The 23,826-nt window shown below is 37.4% G+C and overlaps 1 protein-coding gene across 4 annotated transcripts in view; it reads left to right on the top strand.

The window, feature by feature from the left end:
• The window catches only part of smarca2 (SWI/SNF related, matrix associated, actin dependent regulator of chromatin, subfamily a, member 2), a 118,606-nt gene that overhangs the window by 46,863 nt on the left and 47,917 nt on the right, over positions 1-23,826 (top strand). For all 4 annotated transcript variants that reach the window (XM_059969959.1, XM_059969960.1, XM_059969958.1 and 1 more), the window contains exons 13-21: positions 2,576-2,636; positions 5,848-5,951; positions 9,967-10,114; positions 11,993-12,156; positions 16,690-16,756; positions 17,727-17,837; positions 18,380-18,622; positions 22,487-22,600; positions 23,137-23,244. In XM_059969959.1, the coding sequence (XP_059825942.1) occupies positions 2,576-2,636; positions 5,848-5,951; positions 9,967-10,114; positions 11,993-12,156; positions 16,690-16,756; positions 17,727-17,837; positions 18,380-18,622; positions 22,487-22,600; positions 23,137-23,244 (1,120 nt within the window). The remainder of the gene's footprint in view (positions 1-2,575; positions 2,637-5,847; positions 5,952-9,966; positions 10,115-11,992; positions 12,157-16,689; positions 16,757-17,726; positions 17,838-18,379; positions 18,623-22,486; positions 22,601-23,136; positions 23,245-23,826) is intronic.

Genomic DNA, 23,826 nt, shown 5'->3' on the forward strand with positions numbered 1-23,826 from the left:
CAGACTATGTAACAGTTTCTTCCCCCAAGCTATCAGACTCCTCAATACCCAGAGCCTTGCCCTATTGTCCTGTTTATTATTTATTGTAATGCCTGCACTGTTTTGTGCACTTTTCGCAGTCCTGTGTAGGTCTGTAGTCTACTGTAGCTTTCTCTGTGTTGTTGTTTCTTTTTATGTAGTTCAGTCTAGTTTTTGTACTGTGTCATGTAACACCATGCTGTCTCATTTTTACTACGTATTGTACCAGCAGTTGTGATCGAAATGACAATTAAAGTGACTTGAAAAGTGTCTATAAACTTCATTAAAGATGTGTAGATCTGGAGGAAGGTGGGGAATGAGTGTGATGAAATGTCAGTGCAGTTGACTGAAATTCAGTAGGCTAGGCAAAGTAGTCATTTACTGCTTTGCTTACCCCATTGATTATTTTCAGGGGCTGCTCATCAAGTAGAGCTTGATAAAGACTACAAAGGTCAAAGTGTATAACACAGCTGTTTTACCATCTCTGCTTTATTCAACTAAAACAATGACATTGTATCGGAAGCAAATCAAGAAATTGACCAAGACACAACTCAGGCATTTATGCCAAATATTACACATCAAGTGGCAAGAGAGGGTACTAGATGTGGAGGTGCTCAAATATGCTGGGACAGTCAGTGCAGAATCGCTCATCATAGCTTCTCAGCTGCGTTGGACTAGTCACGTCCCAAGAATGAGCGATGATTGTTTATCCAAAGCTGTTTTCTGTGGCGAGCTACATGAAGGAAAGAGGAAGCATGGTGGTCAGAAGCTGCGCTACAAAGATGTGCTCAAGCGCCAAATGAAGAACACTGACATAAATGTCAGCACCTGGGAGAAAGATGCTTTGGACAGAAGAAGTTGGCGCTGCATTGTCAAGAAGTCAATCCCAGCTGTTGAGGAGAAAAGGCAGAAGAAATATGAAGCAGGTCATGAACACAGACATTCAGTGCTAGACCAGACAAGTCACAAATGCAACCGATGTGGGAGTCAGTGCTGATCCAATGCTGGTCTTGTGGCCCATAAATGTGCCTGCAGAGAGTAAACTCACAGCACAGTCAACATCGAAATCGATGGACAGTCGAAGGAGGAGAGCTTGTTAAAGACCACCAGTGCTGACAATTGATTATCTATCAGATATTCCATACTACTCTGTTTTCTAACAATCATTGAAAATTTTTGGTTAAATCAAGTATAGGTTTCCCCCACTGACAGTAGAGCGTTCCTATGAAACCTTTCATAAGCCGAAATCAGTTTTTTCGTAAGACGAATCAGTTACCATTAATTTATATGGGAAAAATTTTTAAGCGTTCCCAGACCCCAAAAATAATCTACCAAATAGCACATAAAACCTAAAATAACACTAACATATAGTAAAAGCAGGAATGATATGATAAATACACAGCTTATATAAAGTAGAAATAATGCATGTACAGTGTAGTTTCACTTACCAGAATCGGAAAGATTTGGCCAAAAATTGAACTGTAGGGGAGAAAAATCAGCAGATACACATGTGCACACACCTGCCCGTGCAAGGCTTCACGGTTTTGGTAGTCTTTCTCGGGGTAAACACAAGTTTAAAGCGAGCACCTTTTTTCGTAAAAACGAAAATCCTCTTCGAATTTCTTTAGTTTATTGAAAACAAATACTAATGTAGGTCCTAAGTAAAAGTGAAGTGGGGTAAAGGGAACTTTCGTAAAGCAGGGGACACCTGTATTTCACCATGGATTATTCTGGTCATAGTCAGAAATTTAAACGAGGTTACAATTGTCATCGATTTGAAATATTTTTACATACAATTATTTATGTAAAGACAGGTCAATTGACTTGTCCTGAAAATGGTCTCAGCCTGAAATGTTGACTGATTATTTAATTCCATAGATGCTGTCTAGCCTGCTGTTTACCATTTTGTGTGTGGCGCTTCACATACAATTACCTAGATTTGGCTATTTCAAATAAATTCCCTATAATAAATAATCAGGCAATGGTCTTGTTAGAAAAATTGGAACATTAGTTATTTATGTGCTCATATGCTCATATCCAGGGCTTCCAGGGAGACTAAAATCATAAATTGCATGTTTTGAACCAATTCAAACACCAAAAAATGCAAATGCTGAGAATCTGAAATACTATACAGTATATATAATTGTGAAAAAAGAAGTTGAGCAGCATCTATGGAGAGAGTAACAGTTAACATTTTGGGCTTTTCATTGACTTGAAATGTTAACTCTCCTTTGATGCTACTTGTCATGTTCTGCTAAGCACTTGTGGCATTTTCTGCTTTTTTTATATTTAAATTGATTACCTGGTTATTGTGAAGTGTATTAGCACAAAAATTATTTTTCTCCTAAATACTGTGTGTGTGTGGTGACAAGAATGTTTCTTTATTGAGATCTAATCTGTGGAAAAACACTTCGATTAAATAACACATTATCTCTTCAGTTTTTTTTAAAAACATTTTTGTGCAATGTGCTTTGATTTTATGATATCATCACATTATGTTAAATCTTTCAGCCATCAATATGTTAACTTGGTATATGTTTTTTTTTCTCCTTTTTAGGTATGAAGTAGCCCCACGATCAGACAGTGAAGAAGAAAGTGGTTCAGAATATGAAGAGGAGGTTTGTTATTTTTGTGGCATATTAGAGCTTGTTTTTACTTGTTTCACTGCTCTTGCCTTACTACATTGTTATTCACTTTTAATCCCAGAGTTGTATACTAACAAGAACAATGTTAGGCTAAAGCATATAAATTTGTGGCTGGCAATTCAGGAGGAAGAACTTTAGATTTCTGAGACTATTTCTGAGGTAGATGGCAGAGAGCAATATCTGTGGGGGCCTGGGGTGGATACAATGTTTTGGAAGGAAGTTAAATGTAGCTTAATGGTGTGCATGGAAAATCAGGTGGGTGAGAAACAAAGCAGAAAGTAAGCATTAGAAATGTAAATAGATGACAGAAACAAAAGCAAGCTACAATTGGAGTCAATAAATGGAAAAAAAATTAAAAGGCCTAGCTTGGAAGCACTATATCTAAATGCAGTCTGCATCAGCAATATTGGCACACTTATAAATGGACATGATCAATTGCCATTATAGGAACCTTGTTGCAAGGTAACTAAAATTGGTAACTGAAATATTCCAGTGTATTTGACATATAGGAAGGACAAAAAAATGAAACAGCAGTTGAGGAGCACTGCCGATGGAGGGGAGGATCAAGCATGGAATTTTGGATGGAGCTAAAAGAGCAGCAGGGGCCAGAAAATATTAGTGGGAGTTCATTTTCATTGTCTTAATCGTAGTCATAATGTAGGACATAGTTAAAATAAGGATATTAGAGCTGTGTGTAATAGGTAATGTAATCATGCCCAAGAAATCAATGAAGGGAAAATGGAAAAGCAAGAAAACTAAAAATCACAAAGCAGACCAAGATCTTCCTAGAAATGCTGGTGAATTAAAGGTCCAGTGCAAGTGAAGGAATATAAGAGATTAATTATTTAAAAAAAAAACAGGGAAGTTGATCCTGAAATGCATAAGCAAATAGAAAGCAGAAACAAAAGCCAAGTAGGGTCAGAATATGGAAATATGTTAAAAAGCCAAATTTGAACACTGTGGCCAAATGCAGTTTATGAATCCCAGAAGTGTTATATTGGTGTACAACTTAACCTTCCTTTCCAGATTAAAAAAATATACTAGTTGTCAAACAAGTACTACAGAGTTTCACCAGGCAGGTTCATGGATTGGCAGGTTTGTCTTATGAGAAGTTTGATTAGGCTAGGATTTAGAATATTGAAAAGGAACCATATTCAAAATTCTTAGGTTTGACAAGCTAGATACTTCGGAGTTTAAAACTAAGAGTTGTGATATCAAAATAGATTGGCATAGAACTATGAAATGTTGTTGCTCAGAGTTATTTGGAATTCTCTATCATGGAAGGCTGTGGCATTTTGGCCAACAAAACTGAGTGATAGATATGTGGATATTACAGGAATTGAAAATTTTGACATAGTTCTGAGGATGGTATTTGAGATTGAACACCAGCCATATCTTGTTGAATGCCAGAGCAGTCTCACTAGCCAGATGACTTACCACTGCTGCCTCCTGCTTATATTAATGTTGTGACTCTTAGTTACCCTTGACTTTGGGAGCAAAATGAGTAAGCCTCATCTACATTTGATTGACCTTGATATGCTTGACAAAAATACCAGAAGTCACTGTATATTGTGGCAAAGCAGTGCTCCCCATTTACTGCCTTTCTGACAGGGCTATAGTTGTACAAGTTTCTCTGGTTCAGTTTTGTGCATTAATAGAAAATGTCAGTACTATTTTTGAAAGTATTTGGATTATTGTTTAAATTTACAGGTTAACCAGATCCTAGTTTGTTACACTAGTTGGAAATGCGCTGCTTTCAGTTGCTCTGATTAATTTGTAGTACTGATAATTATTTGTGGAGAGGCAGCAATATTTTCATTTTAATAGAAGCAAAGTGTTGGAAATCAGCATGAGTTGCTGATTTCTAGTACTGACTAGTATTATTGAGAATTAGTTAGCTTTTCAGGAAGTTGGTAGTTCATCAGAACTAGGGAATTAAAATAAGTTTAACATTGGAGACAGGTGTGTGTGGGGAGGGAGTGGAGAGAGCAATATCATTTGGGGGGGTAAATGCAGGGGAATGAATCATTCCGTTACTGGTGCTGGGTGATAGTGTCTGGTTTAGGCAGTGAATTTTTAAGAAAATATTACAATTAAAATTCGAAAATGCCAGTGGGGGCGGCAAATAAAAGTGAATGCCGGAAATGTGAAATACAAGCCTGGAGGAGTTGTATGAAACTTATTAGTCAGTTGAGCCCAACTGCCTGCATTATGCCTAGTGAAATGACCAACTGTTCCATGTGTTTACATTGAGTTTTTTTGTGACAGCAGTCAGTGGAAGTGGGCTGGGAACTAAGGTGATGGGTAACTGAAAGCAGGGGTTCATCTTCCCTGCTGAACCGAGTTGTTTTACAAAGTAATCACTCATTCCGAAATAATTTCCAAAAGGTCATGAGTATACGTTTGAGCACCATGCAGTATATTAAGAAGGAGGCCTCGTCTGAAAGGAGTATCCCTGGACAATTGAATAGGGGCATTAAAATGGCACATATTGCAAGAAGTGAGAAGGGGGTTAGGTAGTGATGGAAATGGAAGAGTGTACCAGAACACCCTGCAGGGAAAGATTACTTCAGAATCCAGGACGGGGAGGTGCAGATATGTCTGTTGCTCAACTTGGGGAAGCTAGATTCTTTCATAAGTTTCATTGTATATACTAGTGTGCGGTGTATATGTTTGGTCTTTTTACTTCTGGGATGATGGACAACAGATCTGGAGCAACTAAAAATCTGCTGGGATGAAAGGAGTTGCTGACTTTTCACATCAGATCTGCATCAGGACCAAATACTTGATGTAAGGTTTCAACATGGAATGTCAACAATTCCTTTCAACCTGGTAATTTCTGACAAAAATTGCTTTCAGAGTTTTGTAACTCTGTAAAAGTGTTTTATTTTGGATATTATTGCAACATTGTTTAATTGGGAAGTCCAAAATGTGCTTTGGAGGAAGGGAAGTCTACTGCAGTACTTGATCTGTAGACTCATAAATCATGTACTATGTTGCAAGAATATGTTACCTTATTTGCAACTTTGCTAAGGTTGATCATGCTGCAAGTGTCCGTATTGGCTGACAAACATTTTATGATGTTTTAATTTGATTCATTATTTTTCCCCTTATTTTGCAAGTTCTATCAAGTATGATATCAATGCAATCTTTAGCCTAAATACAAGATTTGCTTTATGTTAAGGAGGAAGATGAAGAAACACCAGTTGCACCTGATACTGAAGAAAAGAAGATTATTGTTTCTAACATTGAAGATGTATCTGACATTTTTGCCAAGCAGATAATTGAGTATGTATTTTAAAAATGTTTTGGTTTACAATATAGGATTTTAAGAGATTGCAGTGAAGCACATGTAGTATCCCATGTTGTCTGGTTAGCTGACTGCACATTTTTAAGTGAATTTTTAATGTTTCTATAATGCGACAAAACAATAAAAAAAGTTTAAGAAGAGGTTTATACAGTGCAAAACAAATGTATCAAATGTACAGTTCATAACAATAAAAAAATAAATTCACAAAAAAAAGCACCCATAGTAGAATCGTATAAAGGAAGTTACCACCCCACCCTCCCACTACCCAACTCCAAGCCAGTCTTACGATATATTAAAAAAAGTTAATCAGAACTTTTATCACCACAGAGCTGTATTTATACAAATGAGGGTATATTGCCTATTACCTGAGCTATAATATGTTAACACATTAAAAAAAACATAAATCTTAACCGAACGAAACTGGAAGTAAGGGATTTAAATGCAAAAGAAAAAAAGGAGGGATGCACCCTTAATCTAAATGGGAATTATGAAAATATTCAAGAAAAGGTCCCCACACCTTTTGGAACTTTATGTCGGAATTAAGAAGTGAATAATGAATCTTTTCAAGGTCTGAGCAGGACATAATGTCTCTGACTCATTGAGAATTAGTGGGTGGGGCAACATCTCTCCACCTAAGGACTGCATGTCTGGCCAAAAGAGAGGCGAAAGTCAATGTGTGACGCTTAGTTGGAGTCAGATGCATGTCAACTTCTCATGAAGTGCGGAAAAGAACAATCAGAAGGTTAGGTTTCAAGTACCATTTAAGTATATGAGATAAAGTTTAAAAAGACATCTCTCCAGAATTTCTCCAAACTAGGACAAGCCCAATACATATGAATAAGGGAAGCCTCACCCCCTTTACACTTGTCACAACAGGGACTAATATCAGGATAAAACCGCGATAATTTCGCTTGAGACATGAGCCCTGTGTACAACCTTGAATTGTAAAAGGCAGCGGCGAGCACGTAGAGAAGTTGAATTAACTGACTTGAGAAATGAATCCCAATCCTCGTCGGTCAGAGGTAAATTTAAATCATGCTCCCAGGCAGTTTTAATTTTGTCAAATGGGGCTTGCCTCAACATGCTAACATATCTCGAATAGTAGATATTAAACCTTCACCCAATGGGTTCATACGAAGTAAGAAGTCCACGACATTTTTATCAGGTACTTCAGGAAAGTTTGGTATTAAAGGGTTGAGAAAATGTCTAATTTGGAGGTATCTAAAGATATGAGTGTTGGGTAGGCCAAGCTTTACGGATAGTTGTTCAAAAGTTGCAAAGCGCTTGTCTATGAAAAGATCTTAAAAGCACCTGATGCCCTTTCTATACCAGTCTAGAAATATTAAATCCTGCATAGAAGGCTGAAAAAGCAGAGCCCATGTTCTCAGAGTGTGTCTGATGACTGGATTAGGCAAATGGCAAGGAAGTGCGGATCCAAGAAGTGTAGAGATGGAGAGATTCTTATTAGAGTTCAACTCCATTGCCACCCATATTGGACAGTCAGACTGATTATAAAAATAAGACCAAAAGATAAGACAACGTATGTTGGCTGCCCAGTAATATAAATGAATATTGGGCAAGGCCATACCACCTACCCTTTTAGGTTTTTGAAGGTGAGCTTTATTTAGTCTGTGACGTTTGCCTTTCCATAGATAGGACTAAATAACAGAACCTAGCGTGTCAAAAACTGCACATTTCATTGATTTGTAAATATATAGTATATAAATGTAAGTATATGATTTGCATTTCCTGCTTATTATTTTACATGTTGTTAGAAACAAAGTTCCATTTGCTTTCTCATATGCACTAGATTTACTGTAATTTGATACTAACAAAGTTCTAATTTGCAAGCAATTTGTAAAAACAATTGAAAGTCAAAAATTTGAAAAGAAACAACAAATAAGAGGAAAATAAATTTAACCTTAGACTTTTTTAATCTTTATTTATGTACCTAATGTAGTAAAGGAAAATCATCTTAACATGAGCAGCACATGGTGGTGGACTTTTGAACATCTAATACATGCATCTGTAAAGATTTTAATGCTTTAGTCTGATTATTTCTGAGTGTATTTATAACAATGAACAGAAGTAACCACATAGACATAGACACATTATATATAAGGGTAAAGGCTAGGAATCCTGCAACAAGTAACTTGCCTCCTTGTTCCCCAAGGTACATCCACCATCTGCAAGGCTTGTTCTCCATATGCCTAAAATGACTGCAATTTCAACAGCACACAAGAAGCTTGAGACTAAATAGGACGAGCAACCCACGATAGGCATCCCATCTAGAGCTACTTACCACCACTGACGCACAGTGGTAGTAGTTTGTTCTATCTACAGTATGTCCTGTAGCAATTTGCTATGACTATTTACATGACACTAATGGCCTACAACTTTTAACAGCACACAAAGCCAGGGAACTCCACTGCCTGAAAGCCCCCACCATCCTGACTCGAAAATGTATATATCGCTGTCCTTTCACCGTTGCTATGTTACAATCCTGCAAGTATCTCACTAGTATCATTGAAGATTTATCCACACTGCAAGGGCTGCAACAGTTCACGAAGGCAGCTCTCCACCTTTTTGAGGATACTTAGGGATGGATATTTAAATACAGCCTTAGACATCAAAGGTTGTAAGCCTTGAATGAATAATTTTGTCTCATTTTTGAAACTCTACCAGAGCTATGTTTTTGCTGTTAATCTTTTATAATCACAAATATGTGGGTATTAGTTTATTGAATACCACACACTAAGTGCTGAAGTAATTCAGCAAGTTGTGCAATAACAATGTTTGATGATTCATTGAACAAGAACTCAAAGCCCTGCTGTTGGTTTTTTAATAGTCTGGGCATCTAATAAATACAGTTGAGTTATAACCCTAGTACTTATCACTTTTTTTTCTCACTGCAATATCTTACCTACAACTGGCTTCCTGCTGGAGTGAAATTTATCTACAGGATAAATTGGAACCTGTCTGACCTACATCACCTCCACTCCAACCTTGGCTATGGAAGTGCAGAATACTGTAGATATTTGTTTGTGTATATTCAAAGGCTAACGTATACTAGTCTCTGTCATGGAAAGAGGTTATCAGGTGAAGTTGCTCAAGATACTGAAAAAAGATAATTTTTTCTAACATTCTTCAATAATGTGCTGAAAGCCTTTTTTTGAAGAAACACTGACTCCTGGGAACCTTTGTTCCCTGGCAATTTGATGTGCAGATAGAGCATTCAGAAAGGTACAGATAGCTTTGAAGCCATGAACCCGGAGCACACAAAGGCACTACACAATTACCCATCTGCCTATTTCATCAACAACCACCACCACCACCACCACCTCCACTATGGAACAGTGTGAGGATTCTGCAGTACCCTTAAGTTAGTTGTCTCAGAACCCATAATACCAGAGTCAAAGGCTGATGAAGTACCTTAGAAGATGAAAATATGGATAGAATTGTGAATAAGGCTTTTTTTTCTGAAGTTTCTAAGATGCATACATGATGGTTTCAAATGTCCAAAGTCAATAATTTTAGTAATTGGTTGACCATCTTGCTAATCAATGTATTTCCAGAGCTCAAAAATTTAGGTTTTGCATAGCAAACAAGAAATAAAATACTGTAAGTGATATTTGTGCCACTTGCATTCATTGATTTGCATCCTGGTGGGATGTGAGAACAAATGTATAGGAACCCTATAATCTCACAAACTGTTTTCTTGGCATACAGACTATTATTTGGAAATATATGGCCCTAGAATAAGGTTAGTAGAAGAAAATAGTTGTAGATTTGTGAAATCCCATCTTGCATTTTGAGAGTTGCATCTTTTTAACGGTAGTAACAAAATGGTAAAAATATAATACTATTGTTACAGCTAACAATTGTACATTTCTGGGATTTGCTGCATCTCATTGTGAGTGAGAATAGTTCTGAATAATTGAATATTTAGTTTGATTCATAATTTGAAATGGCTTGATTCTTTCTGATTTTTAGGTGTGCTAAGCAAGATGTTGATGATGAATATAGCATGCGAGCAGGAATGAAAGGTTCCCAGTCATATTATGCAGTAGCTCATGCAGTAACAGAGAGGGTAGAGAAACAATCTGCTCTCCTGATCAATGGAACTCTTAAACAGTATCAGGTAAGAATAGATACTTCAGAAGAGCTTGAAACTCCTGTCAGCTGCAAAATTTCTTCTTGGGAGATACCTTGATGCAGACTTTGTATCTTGTTGCCATGGTGTAAGAATTAATAGTTTTAAGGTTAAACTGTCACAAATGCCAAACACTTTTTTGTTTGGTTGGTCTTCGCCCAATTTGATTCCTTCTGCACCCATTTTTGTTTCAGTTAATCAGTTCATTGAACTCATTATAAAACCATAAGACATAGGTGCAGAATTAGGCCATCTGGCCCATCAAGTCTGCTCTGCCATTCAATCATGGCTGATCCTTTTTGTAAATTTCCTCCTCAACCCCAGTTCCTGGCCTTTTCCCCGTAACTGTTAATGCCATGTCCAATCAATAAGCTATCACTGTCTACCTTAAATACATCCAACAACCTGACCTGCATAGCTGCCTGTGGCAACAGATTCCACAAATGCACCACCCTTTGGCTAAAGAAATTTCTCCATGTCTTTGTTTTGAAAGGCGTCCTCTATCCTGAGGCTGTGCCCTCTTGTCCTAGGCTCTCCCACCATGGAAAACATCCTTTCCACATCTACTCTGTCTAGGCCTTTCAACATTCAAAAAATTTCAATTAGATTCCCCCCCAACCCCAATCCTTCTAAATTCCAGCGAGTACAGATCCAGTGCCATCAAACGTTCCTTGTATGATAACACTTTGATTCCTGGAATCATCCTTGTGAACCTCCTCTGGACCCTTTCCAATGCCAGGACATCTTTTCTAAAATGAGAGGCCCAAAACTGTTCCCAATACTCAAGGTGAGGCCTCACCAGTGCCTTATAAAGCCTCAGCATCAGAACCTTGCTCTTGTATTCTAGACCTCTTGAAGTGAATTCTAACATGGCATTCGGCTCCCGTTGAATGGAAGGAGAGCTACTGTTACTGAAATTTAGACATTTCAAAACAAAGTTAGTGGCCTCAACACTTCAGTAGTCCATCACCAGATATTACACGCCATTAACTTTTGAGCAGCGATTACAAAGCTATGATGCTAAGAGTTGGTTTTGTTGCAGATGTGAAATTCAGGGAATGATGATCAACATTATCTTGTATATTTGTCTCCATTTGCAGTATTCAAAAACAAAATAGTGCAGGTACTGGAATTTTGAAACAGTAGATACTAGCACTAATGTGTGAAAGAAAGTGAAGCAATGTAGGAGGATGAGAGGTGACTTGATAGAGGTGCACCTTATAATAAGAGGCATAGATCTGTGCTAAGAATTTCTAATTAAGGTGGTCTTTATTTCTACTTTTCCTGAAAGACCAATGATGATAAATGTTAATTATTTTTTCTCTCCATAGATGCTACTTAACCTGTGTAGTATTCCAATTATTTTCTTTTTTTAAACATTGTGAATATAATTTTGGTTTGTGATTTTAATTTTAAGAACTTGCATGATTTTCTACATCATATGTTTCTTCTGTTAGTACACAAACATATTTTTCCATGAGATACTCCTGTAAGTTGTATGGCACGTTTGTTTTGATTCAGCTTACCATGCATTGCATCTTGATTGTCACATCAAAAATTTGCAATATTTGATTGTTAGGCAAGCAGTGATTAGGAGATTATGAGCCAGGAATTTTGCCGGTCAGTCAGAAAGGTTGAGTACAAGGTAATTTCATTCAATTCCATCCACTTTGGATTTACCTGCAATGTTTTGGAGTTAAGGTTTGCATTTGTTTTTAAAAAGCCTGCCTCATCTCTTAAGAAGGATTTGTGTATGCTTGATCACAACCCAAATTTAAACATTTCTATAAATGTGTAAAAGTGAGCTTTGAATTTGTAATTTTCTTTAAAAATGAATTCTAACTGGATATTCTTTGCAAACTGCAGCTTCAGGGACTTGAATGGCTGGTTTCCCTCTACAATAACAATTTGAATGGAATTTTGGCTGATGAAATGGGACTTGGAAAGACAATCCAGACTATTGGGCTCATTACATACCTGATGGAACACAAGAGACTTAATGGACCATATCTCATTATTGTTCCTCTCTCGTAAGTCTGCTACAATTCCTCTGTTCTATTTTGTGCACTACTGTAAGCTGCTTCATATTTCTACTTGGCTTATCAGGAATTGTTTCAGTATTCTCTACCATGGCTAGAAATGGAAGTCAAATCAATAAATGATTTCAGAGATGGAAGACATAGTTTTGGCTAAAGAAATAAAGGAAAATTGAGAGAAAGCAGAGACAGTAGGAATTAAAATGATCATACTGATGATGTAATCCCAATGTTTCTATAATAGGAATATTTCAGTTATTCTCAGTTACTACTTCAAATTGAAATTGCAGATTTCATTATGCCTGGAATAAATGGCCTCCAACACTGCAGAACACTGTGTCAATGGTCTCAAAAGTACTGAGTCATTCAGGCATGTCTTTTCCATAAACACAGAATCAATCTAATCACTAGTTATCAAGTAACATCTTTCTAGCAATGATTTACACTTCGAACTAGCTTGTTCACACTTGATAGAGCCTTGATCCATACATAGATGCAAGATCAACAGTTAACTTACAATTCTGTGATTAAACGGTTCAAGCTTGCTTGATTGTGCAAAAGACAGTTATTGTAACTTAGAATGAGCCATGTAGAGACTGGAGCTGTAGTTGTAAAAAGTCTTTATTGAGCACAACAAGCATGCAATCCAGAAGAACCTCTCCTGAAGAACCTCCAAGTATATTGAGGGCATATACTCTCCAAACACAAATGTAGCAGTTTGGGTGTGGACTAATGGATCTGTGCAACTGCATATTTACAGTGGGAACCCATTTTAGCTGACATGAACACACCTGCATATTTAAGCACCTTTGTTTAACCCATACACTTAAAACCGTCTCCTTTTACCACTATTGAGCGAGATCTTTCAGCAGGAAATCTGTACTCATATAGCCACCCTTGTCTTAAATTAGACTCATTCTTCTTGTATATAGGGTGTTGGGATGGAGGTGCATCTCTACCAAAGGTGGTGTAAGGCACTCCTTCCCTCTGCTAGCCTACAGGTTGCCGTTGGGCAAGGTGTACAGTCTGCTTAGCAACCCCTCCAATCAGGGTCACATGAAGCCATGGGAGCAGGTGGTGGACGGTCATGTGTGCAGCTGATGCTTATCACAAGTTCTGGTTGGGTATCACTGGCTTCAGGTAAACAATCTGTGAAGAGTATTGATAACGGATGGGATCACCCGTCTTGTAAAGGCACTGCAATGGCAAATCGCTATTGTCAAAAAATTTGCTAAGAACAATCATGGTTAAGACCATAACTGCCCACATCTGAGAATCTCCTTCAATTTCCTAGATTACTGTAGTATTATCAGTATGTGCATCTACTGCATCTACACTTACTATTATCTATGGAACTGCATAACTTAACTACCTTCAAGAATATGGCAAAATAATTTGAATTTAGCATTGATAATGTTAATGTGCTGTTCCGGGTATTTGACCAATGTCCTCTTCTGGGAGATCTTACTGCATATGTTAATTCTGATTATTTCAGGCACCACGTTATGGATATGCTTCAAGGCATGGTCTAATCCCTACCAGATAAATTTTGTTAAAGGTGCCTATATTGAAAATGATGTTATGTAATTCTTAATATTTTGTGATCTCCTCCCTTCTTTGTCCATTTGGCCTTAATGAGATTATCACTTTTGAGATGATCATATCTGGCTGTTGGTGGTTACTTAGTAGGCAAGGAGCACAAGCTGAGTAACTTGGCTTGTGTTGAGGAATAACGATAATAGTTTGTTTTGCATTTTCATGATACGGTTCAGTAAGAATAAGCACAAGGCTCAGTAGCTTAATTTATCTCATGTTGAGGATCACAGATAATATTTGTATTATATACTAGAGGAATTCCAGGTCATGATAACCACCTGTCTGTTGATATGTTTCTTTGATCTGTTTTCAGGGATGTTGAGAGTGTCTTGTATCTGGCTGCAAGGATATGCCTTATTGCTTGCTGGGTCCAAGACTGAAAAGAGCTCAATGCATTTGACGTTCACTCCAACCCTGGGTGGAGAATCAGAATTACGTTTATTATCACTGACATGTCGTAAAATATGTTTTGTATTTTAAAAAAATTAGTACAAGTCAAAATAAGAATTTTTTTTTTTAAAACTAAGTAGTGAAGAAAATGTGAGGTAGTGTTCATGGTCTATTCAGAAACCTGATGGCAGAGGGGAAGAAGCTGTTCCAAAAACATTGAGTGAGTGTCTTCAGTCTGCTGTATCTTCTCTCTTCTGGTAGCAATGAGAAGAGGGCATGTCCTTGTATTGTGAGAGTCCTTAATGATGGATGCTGCCTTATTGAGGCAGTGCTTATTAAAGATGTCCTTGATGGTGAGGAGGTTCGTGCAGAAGATGGTGTGACTAAAGAACACAGAGACTGGAGCTGTAGGTTTAAGAGGCTTTTATTTAATATAACAAGCAGACTCTCTTGAAGAATTTCACTTGAAGAATTTCCAAGTGATGATTTGTGCAGTTTAAGTGCAAAGATGACAACAAGAAATACACTTCCGGCTTCAAAATTTTTGGGTATGGGAAATAGGCTCTGTGAAATTAGATATTTACAGAGGGAAGACATCTCAGCTGACAACACATACATATTCAAATGGCTTTGAAAATCCAGACTTTTAAACAGTTGCCTTTACCACTGAGTGATGGCTCTCTGCAGAAGCTGGTATGCGTATGCAGCAAGGCTTGTCCTAGATTGAAGACAAGTTCTGATTTGTATTAACTAGTGCCTCCCCAGTTCCATAACTCCTGAACAGTGTCCCATGCTGATCCCTAATTCCAGTTCATGTTTTGTACTACTGAAATGCCAGTTAGTGATTATCTTAAGCAAGGACAAGCCCACATGTCCTCACGAAAACTTTTAGCTTTTTTCTTCCTTGATAATCACCTTATTTATACTTTTCACAAAATTTAAAATAAGGGAAATTAGATTATCCTACACAGAGTAATACAATAAAAGCATACTTTTTTGAATTGACTTTATTTCTTACATTCTTCACGTACATGTGGAGTAAAGATTTTTACATTGTGTCTCCACTGAAATGTGCAATCATAGTAATTTATAATAAATAGAACAATTAATGTAACCTAGAAATACACTCAAATCAGTGTGAGTTAATCAGTCTGATGGCCTGGTAGAAGAAGCTGTCCTGGAGCCTGTTGGTCCTGGCTTTTATGCTGCAGTACCATTTCCCGGATGGTAGCAGCTGGAATAGATTGTGGTTGGGGTGACTCGGGTCCCTAATGACCCTTTAGGTCCTTTCCTCACACCTGTCTTTGTAAATGTTCTGAATCATGGGAAGTTCACAACTACAGATGTGTTGGGCTTTCCGCACCACTGTGGAAAGCTGCGAGTAAGGGAGGTACATTTCCCATACCAGACAGTGGTGCAGCCAGTCATGTTCTCAATTGTGCCCCTGTAGAAAGTTCTTAGGATTTGGGGGCCCATATCAAGCTTCCTCAGCCGTCTGAGGTGAAAGAGGTGCTGTTGTGCTTTTTCACCACACCCCTGGTGTGTACAGACCACGTGAGGTCCTCGGTGATGTGGATGCCAAGGAACTTAAAGCTGTTCACCCTCTCAACCCTAGATCTATTGTATTTGGATAGTAGTAATATGTGACCTGTTCTAAGATTATCCCAAGAACTTCAAATATATTTGTGTACAGAGTGCAAATAAGACAAGAAATAATTAAATACTTAAAATCGGTCTTTCGTGGAAATACCTAATTTAGGTGGAAGCACTGTCCTAATTTCTACATTGCAAGAGCCTATATGTTTTGAAACAGTTTCTACAGAATAATTTGAGAATGCTCTTGTGCCTTTCTCACAAAACAACCATTGTAAGTTACTTTCTAAAATATAAATTGCTGAACCATTTCAGAGCCACTTATGGAAATTTTGGGCATGCTGATTTTGACGTTGATGGTTGTGCAGTAGGTGAAATTGAGGTGATGGAAGATCATTGACAGATATTAAATCTGCTTATCATTCTAGATGGTGCCTGAATTATTTCCAGCTTTGTCTTTTTGCATTATGGAGAAATTTAGCTGGTTGTCTTTGGGCTGAGTTGTAGTTCTCTTACTAAGGAGAAAATTAATTTCAATATTGATCTTAACTGTATTTATACTTCTGTATTTTTATTTGCATTCTTGTTCACTTCCACTGAGCAATTTTTAATTTAACTGCTTCATTTCAGATTCAAACCCCATGCGCTTTGCAATCCAGCTTCCTTTTTTTTAACATCAGTACTTGTTGGTCAAGCCTGACTTGCTGCATTTTATGTGTTTCAGGATCTGATGATTTTGTAATTTCTTTGGGGACTAAGTATAAGCAGTATTGTGGTATACATATAACTTGACAGCACCTACTTATTTGAAATGCCAGAAGAATAATATATTTGTAATGTATTTGTAGTGTACTGAATAAGTGGTGATTGAATTAAAGCTTTCTAACTTAAACTTTTGGTGATATTTAAATATATATTGGAAGTTGACTCTTTTGTTATTCTCTTTAGAACTTTGTCCAACTGGGTATATGAGTTTGATAAGTGGGCCCCATCTGTTGTGAAAATTTCTTATAAGGTTGGTTTTTTTTAATTTTATATAGAAAATGTGCAGAGTTTCTTCTAATTTTCAAAACGGATTTCTAGTAATTACATTCTAATTTAATTCAGTAGTGTACATTATGCATTTCAGTTGAATTGTAAATGCTCTCTGCTGATGCAAATAAAAATGAGATAATTGGAGAGGAAGTAAAGAAAGCTGCATGCTAATATGCAATTAGTTTTGAATGTTAATAATGCACATTTCTAACACCAATCAGTCTGCAATGAAGCAAGATTGGCATGCCATGGGTAGACAGCAGTCAGTGAATGATTCTTGTTAAAAATTGTTTTGGCTAGATATCCAAAGTAGGTGAGTTTTTTTAAAAATTGTGTTATACAGTATATTGGGTTGAGATATAGATGTTAATATAACCATTCCTTGTGTTGTCTTGATGTGCATTTATCAATAATTTTGCATTATAACTTCTGACATTTTTTCTTTCATTAAAGAGAAGGTGTCAAGGCTTAGAAATGTATTAAAAATGGGAATAAGTCAGCACAACTTTTTTTTTGCACACTTCTCTTTCAGCTTTTCCAACATAATGGTAATTTCGCAAGATGTGCTTTGTTACTTAAAGCTAATTGAAGTATGGAAAGCTGGAACTTGTTTAAGCACTTTTAGGTCTGACCTTTAAACCTAATATTTCTTCAGTATAGTAATATTTTAGCATGCACAAGATGAACCTGGTCATAAGGAAGAAATTCTAAATATGGGCTGAGTAAACATAATGAAACAATTTAACTGAACAATTCTATCTAAGAAGCGTAAATATTTGTGCCGATTGTTGTACAAGTTATAATAGTTAGTGCAAGGTAATGTAAATTTAATGCAATTGCATATGGAGTTTTGCACTGTTTTTATTTATATATACATAATGGCCTGTGCTAGAAATACTAGTAAATATTTGTTGGCTTGCAGTTCTGATGTAGCTTTTATTAATTCCAAGGGTACTCCTGCACTTCGTCGATCATTTATTCCACAGTTGCGCAGTGGAAAGTTCAATGTTCTTTTAACCACGTATGAATACATCATTAAGGACAAACATGTGCTTGCTAAAGTAAGACACATTTTATCCATCAGAATAACTTTATTTACCAAATTTGATTGTTATTGCTAAGTAGGGTGTCTTGTTATTTTTGGGTTGATGGTAGAAATGACTGTGAGATTAATAGAAATTAACCTAAATTCACATCATATTTAATAAGTGTAACCTATTTAGTAAGTATACTTAGTGACATAAGTGCCAAGATCCAAGCTTAATTAGTTTTGAAATGATTCTAGCTAGAAAATCAGAATGAAGTATTAAATGTTTCTTGAATTATAATTTATGATTCAGTTGTTAGAGGGGAAATAAGAATAACTAGAATGTTTTACCAGTGAATGTTGCAATTCTATTCATTCCTAATATTCTGGGGAAACGTCGTCTCATTTTTTTAACTGCATTGCATTTGAGGTTTCTCAATGACAATAAACTATATCTGAATCTGATTTGTGGTATTGTCTTTAGTATTTTTTAGAATTTCAGTAGAAATGGTTCATTTGCTTGTAGAATTTATGGGATAGGTGTTTGGATTCACCAGATATTCTCCCTAATTGTAGCTTCGATGGAAATACATGATTGTCGATGAAGGTCATCGTATGAAAAATCACCATTGTAAGCTGACCCAAGTGCTGAATACTCATTATGTTGCACCTCGCCGAGTCCTCTTGACTGGGACACCTCTGCAAAACAAACTTCCTGAACTCTGGGCACTTCTAAATTTTCTTTTACCGACTATCTTCAAAAGCTGCAGCACCTTTGAACAATGGTTTAATGCTCCATTTGCCATGACTGGAGAACGGGTAAAGATATGCTAATTTTTTTTCACGGTTCCATTTAAAGTTGTCAGAGAGCATCTAAGGAGGGAAGTGGGCAGTTAACATTTCATTTTGGGATCTGAAAACTTGACTGTCCATTCGATCCATAAATGCTTTCTGACCTGCTAAGTTCCTTCGGTGCATTGTGTATTGCTATGGATTTTGGATAATGTGGGATGGAAGGATTATTGGGATCAAGCAGGAAAATTGAGTTGAAGCCCATATTCTGATCAGAACAAGCCTGTGGAGCTATGACCTACATCTGCTCCTGTTTCTTTCATTCTACCTTTTTATAAAGATTTCCCTCTATTTCTCTGGGTAGAGTCCATTTTGGTCCTTTAGCAGTAAATTGAGACTGCAATTCAAACTCTGAAATTAAAATCGGGATGCATGGGCAATAAGTAAAAACGGGCAAATGAACTTTGAAGTTTTGCAGTCTTGCCTTGGGTCCAACTCTTTCACTGCTATACTCACTGAACTATATTCATTTCTGGTTAGGCAACGTTTTGTTTTTAAAAATATTATTATTTTTGTTTTCAAATACCTCTTGCCAATCCCTTTCCATATAACCTTATTAAGCCTATTGTATAACCATTTTAATTCCATATTGTTTCAATTACTTTTCCTTGCTCATCCCTGAGTTTAATCTCAGCCTCTTTGACGTCTGTGCTGCCAACTGTCAAGTTCAAACTCTTTCACTAATTCCTTCAGTTTTTCTTCCATTTAAGGTGTTCCTTAAAAATGTGACCAAGCTTTTGTTGGCATGCTCAATCAATATCTCCTTGTATATCACAGATTTAGTTTAATAATGGTCCCAAGGGGCACTTGTGACATTTTTGCTTCATTAAAAGAGCTTTAATAAAAATATCTATAATACCCTCTTTACATTCTCTATAATTTAATACATGAAAACTATTTGATTTCTTTAAAGGAATAAAAATATTAGCATTTGTGTAACAAGCAGTCATTTTATTTTTGACAAAATCAAACAGAATAAAATCCTTTTGAACAGGAGGCAGATGGAATTTATATTGGCAGCTCTTTTAATGTGCTTTTTGTTACCTCCCTTTTGTTGAAACTTAACCAGCTTTTTTAGATATGTGAAGAGAAAGAAGATAGTTGAGAACAATGTTGGCACCTTGAAGAATGAATTGGGAGAAATTGTTATGGGAAACAGGGAAATGGCAACAGAATTTAATGCGTACTTTAGATCTGTCTTCACCAGGGAGGACACAAGCAATCTCCCAGATGTATGGATGGGCCAGGGTCATAAGATATCAGAGGAATTGAGACAGATTGACATTAGGAAAGAAACTGTGATGAGTAGACTGGTAGGACTGAAGGCTAATAAATCCCCGGGTCCAGATGGTCTGCATCGGAGGGTTCTAAAAGAGGTGGCTTAGGAAATTGCGGATGCATTGGTAATCATTTTCCAATGTTCCTTAGATTCAGGATCAGTTCCTGAAGATTGGAGAGTGGCTAATGTTATCCCACTTTTCAAGAAGGGAGGGAAGGAGAAAACGGAGAACTATCACCCTGTTAGCCTAACATCAGTCGTGGGGAAGATGCTTGAGTCCATTATTAAGGACGAAATAGTGGCACATCTTGATGGCAGCAATAGGATTAGGCCGAGCCAGCATGGATTTACCAAGGGCAAATCATGCTTGACTAATCTGTTGGAGTTTTTTGAGGGTGTAACAAGGATGTTAGACGAGGGTAAGCCAGTGGATGTTGTGTACCTAGATTTTCAGAAGGCATTCGATAAGGTGCCACATAGGAGATTGGTGAGTAAAATCAGAGCTCATGGCATTGGGGGCAGGGTTTCAACATGGATAGGAAACTGGTTGGCAGATAGAAAGCAAAGGGTAGCAGTGAATGGGTGTTTCTCGGACTGGCTGGAGGTGACCAGTGGGGTACCACAGGGCTCTGTATTGGGACCACAGCTCTTTACGATTCATGTCAACGATTTAGATGACGGCATTGAAAACTATATCAGCAAGTTTGCTGACGATACTGAACTGGGTGGCATGCGAAGAGGACGTTAAGAGAATGCAGGGAGACTTGGAGAGGCTGGGTGAGTGGGCAGATACTTGGCAGATGTCATTCAATGTGAATAAATGTGAAGTTATCCACTTTGGAAGCAGGAACAAGAGGGCAGAGTATTGTCTGAACGGTGTAGAGTTAGGTAAGGGAGAAGTGCAAAGAGACCTAGGAGTCCTAGTTCATCAGTCAATGAAGGTGAATGAGCAAGTGCAACAGGCAGTGAAGAGGGCAAATGGAATGTTGGCCTTTATTACAAGGGGAATTGAGTACAAGAGCAAGGATGTCCTTTTGCATTTGTACAAGGCCCTGGTGAGACCACACCTGGAATATTGTGTACAGTTTTGGTCTCCAGGTTTAAGGAAGGACATTCTGGCAATTGAGGAAGTGCAGCGTAGATTCACTAGGTTGATTTCTGGGATGGCAAGGCTGTCTTACGCAGAAAGATTGGAGAGATTGGGTTTGTACACGCTGGAATTGAGGAGATTGAGAGGGGATCTGATTGAAACGTTTAACATAATTAAAGGATTTGATAGGATTGAGGCAGGAAATATGTTCCAGATGTTGGGAGAGTCCAGTACCAGAGGGCATGGATTGAGAATAAGAGGTCAGTTATTTAAAACTGAGTTGAGGAAGAGCTTCTTCTCCCAGAGAGTTGTGGAGGTGTGGAATGCACTGCCTTGGAAGACGGTGGAGGCCAATTCTCTGGATGCTTTCAAGAAGGAGCTAGATAGATATCTGATGGATAGGGGAATCAAGGGATATGGGGACAAGGCAGGGACTTGGGTATTGACAGTGAATGATCAGCCATGATCTCAGAATGGCGGTGCAGACTCTAGGGGCCGAATGGTCTACTTCTGCACCTATTGTCTATTAACTGCATTTTTGTAGATACAGAAAACTTGATTCTAATAACCATATAAAAGTCTAAATAAAATATAGATAGGAGCAGGATTAAGCCATTGAACCTTCTAAGTCTTTTTTTCCATTTAGTAAAATCACATCTCTATACAATGGTCCTGTATTTTTCCCCCATCTTTCTTTAATGCTGTTTTGCAACTGGTAATGTTATCTTAAATATACTCAGCAACTTGGCCTCTGAGTTCCTCCAGGTGAGGAAACATTCCTTCATTATGACTTTGCATGTCTTGTGAGATTGTGATTCCTCATCCAGGTTACCCCCACCAATGAAAATATCCTCTCTGCTAGTAGTCTGCCTCATCTTTTTTTTAAAAAAAAAAGTCTTTTTCCTGCTGTGGATAACTTCATATTTGTCTGCATCATGATGCTTTTACCATGTTTTCCCCACTTATTCAATCTTTTTAGGTCACCTTGAAACCTCTCTGGGTTAGGAGATTTGATGAAGTTTGGAATGTGCAAAAATTAAAGCTGTTAATGCCTATTTTCACAAAAGATTAGCCATCAGAAATGGCAGACTTTATACATTACGTGTCTTCTGCACCCAGCTGAGATAGGGTAGCTAGGATCTGGAATTGGATTTGGATTCTTACAGAATTAAGATGAAGTATTGAGATAAGAACATTTTTGAGAAAAATTATAATATTTGAATGGAGTGTACTATTAACAAGAAAAGGTGTGTTTACAAAATGTAAACACATGTTAGGCATGGTTATTTCTTCTCTTTTCTTTTTCTATACAAATCTAACGTGATAGAATGATTGTAGCATCACTCAGTTAGGTTGTGTCTACATTTTCCTCATTGGGAAAAGTGAAGTTATTTTACATATGTCATACTGTGCAAGGAGGACAAGTAAGCCAAATTCCTATTCATTGTTTTTATATCTGCAGGTAGATCTAAATGAAGAGGAAACAATCTTGATCATTCGTCGTCTTCACAAAGTGCTGCGTCCTTTCCTTCTGCGAAGACTGAAAAAAGAAGTGGAATCCCAGTTGCCAGAAAAGGTTCTAATAGTTTCTTTAGAAGCTTAGAAAGATATTCCTCGAGGTTCATCAGCTTCAAACAACAGCTTATTTGATTGGCACAGCCTCTATTCTCCACCCCCACCACTGCATATGTTGCAATGTGGACCATCTATGAAGTGCACTGCACTCAATTGTCCAGATTATTTTAGTAGCACCTTTGAAACCCACAATGTCTACCACCAAGAAGGACAAAGGCAGCAGCTGCATCAGATTACCACTGTGTGGATTCCTGCTGAAGTCTCTCTGCAGCCTTACTTGGAAACATTTTGCCAGATCTTCATTGATACTGAGCCTTAATCTCTGGATGTTCCAAACAGAACTGCAAAAGAAAGCTCATAATTGCATTCTCAATAGCAAATTGGGCTGAGCAATAAATCCTGGCTAGCGATGCCCGTATCACAAAAAAAAATTAAGAAGTATACTGATTCCAGATAGGTTTAGAATTGTTCCTAGATTGCTGATTTTTTCAGTAAATGAGATTTCATTTGCTTGTAACAATTTGAATTTAATTCTAGGTTGAGTATGTCATCAAATGTGACATGTCCTCGCTGCAGAAGGTTCTATATCGTCACATGCAAGCTAAAGGTATTCTTCTAACAGATGGTTCTGAGAAAGATAAAAAGGTAGGGGCTAGTTTGTTTTAAGCTGTAAATAACACACATTTTTAAATGCTTATGTTTTGCAATTGTTGAATGAGGTAGTCAGTATTGTTTTGTGTGTCCTACAAATTTGGCTTAGCTTTTTTTTTGAGGTGACCAAGGAAGTTGATGAGGGTGGGACTCTTGACATGATTTATATGGACGTCAGTAAGAACTTCTAAGTTCCACATAGTAGACTGCTCTGAATGGTTAGATCACATGGAATCCAGGGAGAGATGGCTAATTGGATACGCAATTGAATTGACTTTAGAAAGCAGAGGTGATGGTAGAAGGTTGTTTCTCGGACTGGAGGCCCATTGACTAGTGATGTGCCAATGGACAGTCATGAGCCCTGTTGTTTGTTGTCTGTATCAACGATTTGGATTAGAATGCAGTAGACATTGTTAGTAAGTTTGTAGATGACGCCTAAAATGGGTGGTATAATGGACAATAAAGGAGGTTACTAAAAATTACAGCAATCCTTGAATGTGGGCCAAGGAATTGCAAATGGAGTTTAATTTGAATAAGTGCGAGGTGTTGCCTTTTGGAATTAAACTAAATTTTACC

The sequence above is a fragment of the Hypanus sabinus genome, chromosome 5 (genome assembly GCF_030144855.1).
Source record: "Hypanus sabinus isolate sHypSab1 chromosome 5, sHypSab1.hap1, whole genome shotgun sequence".
Classification (NCBI taxonomy): Eukaryota; Metazoa; Chordata; class Chondrichthyes; order Myliobatiformes; family Dasyatidae; genus Hypanus; species Hypanus sabinus.